We start from the raw sequence: 5408 nt of genomic DNA on the forward strand, positions 1-5408 counted from the left end.
GCAAGACTTCAACTCGGTGATTATAGAGCGTCTATGAGGGAGAACTTGGAAAAATCAGTACTTTTCAGAGATTGGAATGAAGAAATTTTGGACTAGCTGAATCACAACCGGAGATAGATGAAGCTTACGAAGAAATGCTAGTTGAACTTGCGGAGCATGCAGCTTCGCCCGGAAGCGGTGATGAACAAGCTTCTTTTCCGCCACCACCAACGAAAATTCCTCCGAACCTTGAAGGATTTATGAAATTTGTAAGATATACCATGTAAAATTAATATGTAACTTGTATTTTGGCACATCTTGATTAGTTTATTTTTCTTCTCAATGGTGGTATAAGCACCTTGTTGTGCTCATTCCATGGGGGAGGAAGACTAAGAAAGACATTGCCATGTTTTGTTAATGCTATAATAAAATTATAACGCATTGCTTTGAATATCTCTTTACAATATTTTTGTGTTTAAATTTGAATACACAATTCTATATAAAAATTTTACAAGGAATTGTCTTAGATAACAAATTTTTTTTTAAAAAAATTTTGAAATTAACCGCTAGGCCCACATAGGCCCGGGACCGGCCCACCTAGCCCGGGACCATTAGTTCGTGGTCACGGTCCAAGGCCGGTTCCTACCAAAAGCCCACAAAGCTCGGGCCCACTTAGGATCAGCCCACGAGGTCCGTTTAGGCCCGGGCCCATCTCACATTACACCCTTAATTCACAGCATAAAACAAAGTCAAGTTATTAGTGAAGAGTTTAAACTCCATCGTATTTTGAGCTTCTTCCTTTTCTAATGCAAGTCTTTTTTACTTAGAATTTATAAAGTGATTACTGGATTAATTGGCCTTTTATTTTCTTTATCAAGCACATTACATGTCTAATTACTTAACATAACCTTTAAGCCATTAAATAAGGAGGAAAATACGGCAAAGATTGTTTTAGATTTGTCAGTTATGCAATGCAATATAGTCAAATGGCAAACCTGAGCAACCATTTTCACCTTCAAATAGATTGTAATCTAAAAGGAAGGGGGCTGAGTACAAACCTTCTAAACTTGTTTGCCAAAGATCAGCAACAAAACTAAGTCATAGACACAAACCAAGTCCATCAACTTCTAATGTTTCATGACACGACCTTCAACCAAATTTCATGCTTCAGTATGGCCAGCATGACGAGAAAAGTGGAGCTAACAGGAATGTTCCACAAATTGTATCTAATCTACGCTTGTATATGTAATTGTTTTACACACCAAAGGACATATAATATAACTCAAAGAATCTCGACCAAATTACTTGTACAGTTCTGGGCCAACTAAAAGTTCTGTTAATTTCTCAGTCAGGCCGAATATTCTGGCAGGAGGGCGACATTTAGTATGTCTCCCAGCCGGAATGTAAGATGACTTCTCTTTCTTAATCTGCAAAAACAGTTGGCAGATGGGTTTTTAATTTAAAACTAGTCACATTTGCCCCTGTGGAAGCATGTGTTACAAACAGCTGCAAAGACAAGATGACTTCTATATTTAGTTTAGAATGACACCTATTTTTCTGAAGCAGTTGCAGCATCATCATCAGTATCCCGCCTCTTCTTCTTTCCATCCCCATGTCTTGATCTTCTTGGTGCTTCATCCTCACTTTCGCTTTCATCATTTTTGAAGCTGTTTCCAGCACCAAACTGGGCATCTTGTTCAGGTTTCCCTCTTTGGGGATAATTTACTCCATCTGGTCCACCAACTGAGCCCGCCATCTCCTGACCCTTACCTTGATCTGAACCGGAGCTGAATCTATCATTCCTGTCATGAACTGGAGCTCTCTGTTCTCTTTTAGGCCTATAAGGATTTTGAGAAGGCTGAGATGAGGGTGGAACAAATGATGGATGCATACCAACTGCTCGACCAGCTCTGGGTGGGCCTGTCGCTCCGGGACCCATCCCGCCCATGAAAGGGGGCCTTCCGGGACCCATCATCATGCCAAATCCACCAGCTGGAGGGCGGCCATGAAACATCATATCATTTGAAAATCGTGGGCCATATGGACCGAAAGGTCTAGGACCCATTCCAAAATGATCAGGCATGGGGAAACCATCAGGTGTCATAGCTCCATAAGAAAATCCATCACCCATCATGCCCGGAGGGAAGCCCCGCATCCCAGGAAGAGGCCTGGGCCCATGTCCTAAAGGCATAATTGGAGGCCACACAATTCCCCTCCCCCTTCCTCTGCCAAGAGCAGCCGGTCCGAAACCTTGATCAAAGCTTTCATCCTCGTCCTCACTTTCTTCATCTTCCTCTTCTTCATTGTCTTCAAATGGTACAATATCTGGATTATCATTCCCATTGTCAGGGTTCACTCCCTTCGCCTTTTCTTCCTGTCGCTTGGATTCTGCTGCAAGTGAGATTGCCTGAATACAGTTATTATCCCATTAGAATACAGTCTACCCGAATTCCAACTGCAATAGGACATAGTTTCTAATGTTCCTATAGCCACCATGTGCTTTTTCATCGTGGATACTTCAAGCATTAGATGCTTAATGACAATCAGCACATTACAACCAAAGGGAATGATTGAAGGCAAATTTGAGTTCGAGGACTCCGAAATAGTGGGTTGAACTTGAAGCATGATTGGATAAAATCGAGTCATTATCAAATCAAGCAAAATAAAAATAGACAACTGTGTATAACATGTCCAAACCAAGCTATGTCATAATCTAAATGAAATTAACCCAGTCCCAATAGAGATTGGCGCTTTGTGGAAAATTAGGGGAGAACTGAAGAAACTAGAGAATCAGATCACAACAAAATCTTGGACAGCGCATGTGAGGACAGTGGAGAGCCTTGGTAGTGAGACAATAGAACAAAGACATTTCCAGCACTAGTTCGGTCCTAACCTTTTCCACTTAAATACTAGTCGATAGATAATGGCTCCGCTCTTCTACATCGACGCTTCCCCACTTAGATACCAGGCTTTTGTCTACGGCAAGGTTCGAACTTGTGTCGTGCACCTAATCCACACAACACGTGTTGTGCTCTTGATGTGACATTTTGATTATTAACAGGCCAAAGCAGAACCTTTTCCACTAAAAGCAATGTGAAAATAAAAACTCCACCAAAGATAGCAAAGTTTGTTCAGAGAGCAACATGGGAAGAGCACTTACCAAGGATGACTTGCAGAAAATAGGTAAGTTTTGAATTGTGTGACAACCACATTGAGAGTTTAAGCTATTAGAGAGGGAGCACGTTATTTATTCATATTAGGACTGCAACACGCGTGAGACTGACCTTTTTTTCTTGGCCCAAGTGTGTGGAAATTCTTTTTGGTACTTGGGTATTCATACTTCAACAACTTTTCCTAAAGTATGATACTATAGGTCAAACCACTAGTTGATACAATCATCTTTTTAAACCTAGAGAGGGAAAATGGCATAGATTCTTCATTTGTCTTACAAAAGGAATTGACTGAGTTTAGGAATAATTAGTCCATTTGAAGCCAACCTCAGACATTCTTTGTCATTTTTGCAACCAAACAAAAAGTAAATCAGGCTTGCTACAATAAACAGCATTATAATGTCAGGAACATCTGATTAAGATCAGGCAGCAAACCATATTCACAAACGGCACAAAATATTCTCGCTTATCATCCAATTAATAATGCTAAAAACTTCAAAACGTTAAAGCTAGCGACTGTCCAAGAAATTCTTGCAACCAAAACCAGAAATTCTTTTTGATACCAAAAGCAGAGACTATACCATGCTCCTGCAGAAACAGTGCTTTCACGGAGATAGCCATGAAAGCAGTAACAAAGTGTTTCATTGTATATATCAGCAGTGGTTTTATGCATATTGTCAATATTCATAGCTAATGCAGTCTTTCCAAGAACATACTATCAATTTGGTCTTATACATATTATACCGAGACAAGTGACATGCTGAAGTGCCCCGAAAGCTCCAGGAACGGAAGCATTACCATCTAGAAAAAGAAAACTCTATTGAAGACAACATTCAAAAGAAGTAAAAGAAGTACCATAAGTTCGCTATCTGGTTCAAGATAAAGCAAAGAAGCCAACTGCTCACCAACAGAGGGTTCTAATTCTTGACAATCTCTGCTTATCTGCAACAACAGGAGCAAAATACAACATTAAAAAGGTGACTGAAAGTAACAACAGCATGCGGACCAATTCTAGCATCCAAATAAAACAAAACAGACCAACTAAAGAGCTTCTATTTCGGATATCGTAAGCATCAATCACCAATTAAAATCTTAGTAAAAGGAAGATCATAAAATGGAAAAACCAAGGTTGTTTTTTGTTAAAAAGAAAGACTTATGGGGATAGAGGGGTGGGAAATTCAACTAGTCAATGGTTGGCCAGGCCTGTTGGGGATGTGTATTACACATCCATGAGGAAAGACTTTTGGAAAATTACAGCAATCTTCAATACAAACACAGTTTCTTGCCTATTAGATATGTCAATCCCAGTCTAAATCAATCATTGGACATCAACATTCTTATAGCAGTTACACTGGAAATTAAACTAGTTGAAATTGGTCAAAGAATCAACAGCTAAAGGCTTAGGCTTATACCTTCACTGGTAAGTTCTCATTGTATGGATTCCTCAAGTGGTGAGTTTTCTGGAAGGACAGTTCACACAGCTGCATTTTAAACCTTAGAGTAAGTCCAGATGTGCAAGCAATTATGCAAAAAAGAGAGGTAAAAAGAAGAGATTTTCATCTTTTATCGTTAAGGTAAAAAGAAGAAATATACAACAAAAAGAAAACAAAACCCCAGCCAGTCAGTTATATCAAGTACATGTTAGAAAAATGATCATAGTCCTAAAGCTAAATAGAAAGGGCGCTAAAAACAATAGGATTTCTCTAGTGTGACACTTTTGGTGAAGAGAGAATTGTACTTTCACCTGTTTAGGTTTTAATACTCGCACTAACCTCCATATTGGAACCCAAAACTATAGAATCCTCACCTGCCATCATAACTGGGCGTAAATTCAAATATACCCTTACTAGTATTACCAATTTAATTTCCCAGATAAATAAAAAAAAAAATTAAAAGCACAAAAATAATGCTCCATATCTTCTAGACACATGTCCACACATGATAATCCTTTTTAGACTAGCTGATAATTTTTATTACTGTTATGTTTCTCCAACTTCCAAGAGACAAAAAAAGCAATATTAATATCCCAAAAAGGTAAGGCAAGTTGATTTCATGCCACGATGCGTTTGCTCCAGCCCCTAAATAGAAGTTAGTAAGGTATCATATAAGCAGATACACATTTAAGGCCAACCAAATGAAAAAGGTGCACAAGCAAGCAACAGAGAAATCAAGATTAGAGGTTGCGGAGGGGGGGGGGGGGGGGGGGGTAGGAGGGCGAGAAAGGAAAGTACTGAAGTAGACCTTTAACCGTATTTACTT

The 5408-nt window shown here is 39.3% G+C and overlaps 1 protein-coding gene across 1 annotated transcript in view; it reads right to left on the reverse strand.

Annotated features, from left to right (window-relative positions):
- Window positions 1027–5408, reverse strand: part of LOC109234231 (30-kDa cleavage and polyadenylation specificity factor 30-like) — an 11786-nt gene continuing 7404 nt past the window's right edge. Inside the window, exons 5-8 of the mRNA XM_019400123.1 lie at window positions 4562–4630; window positions 4005–4091; window positions 1529–2386; window positions 1027–1406 (exon numbers count right to left, since the gene is read on the reverse strand). Coding sequence (XP_019255668.1) covers window positions 1529–2386; window positions 4005–4091; window positions 4562–4630 — 1014 coding nt within the window. The 3' untranslated portion in view covers window positions 1027–1406. The remainder of the gene's footprint in view (window positions 1407–1528; window positions 2387–4004; window positions 4092–4561; window positions 4631–5408) is intronic.

The sequence above is a fragment of the Nicotiana attenuata genome, chromosome 11 (genome assembly GCF_001879085.1).
Source record: "Nicotiana attenuata strain UT chromosome 11, NIATTr2, whole genome shotgun sequence".
In the NCBI taxonomy this organism is placed as follows: Eukaryota; Viridiplantae; Streptophyta; class Magnoliopsida; order Solanales; family Solanaceae; genus Nicotiana; species Nicotiana attenuata.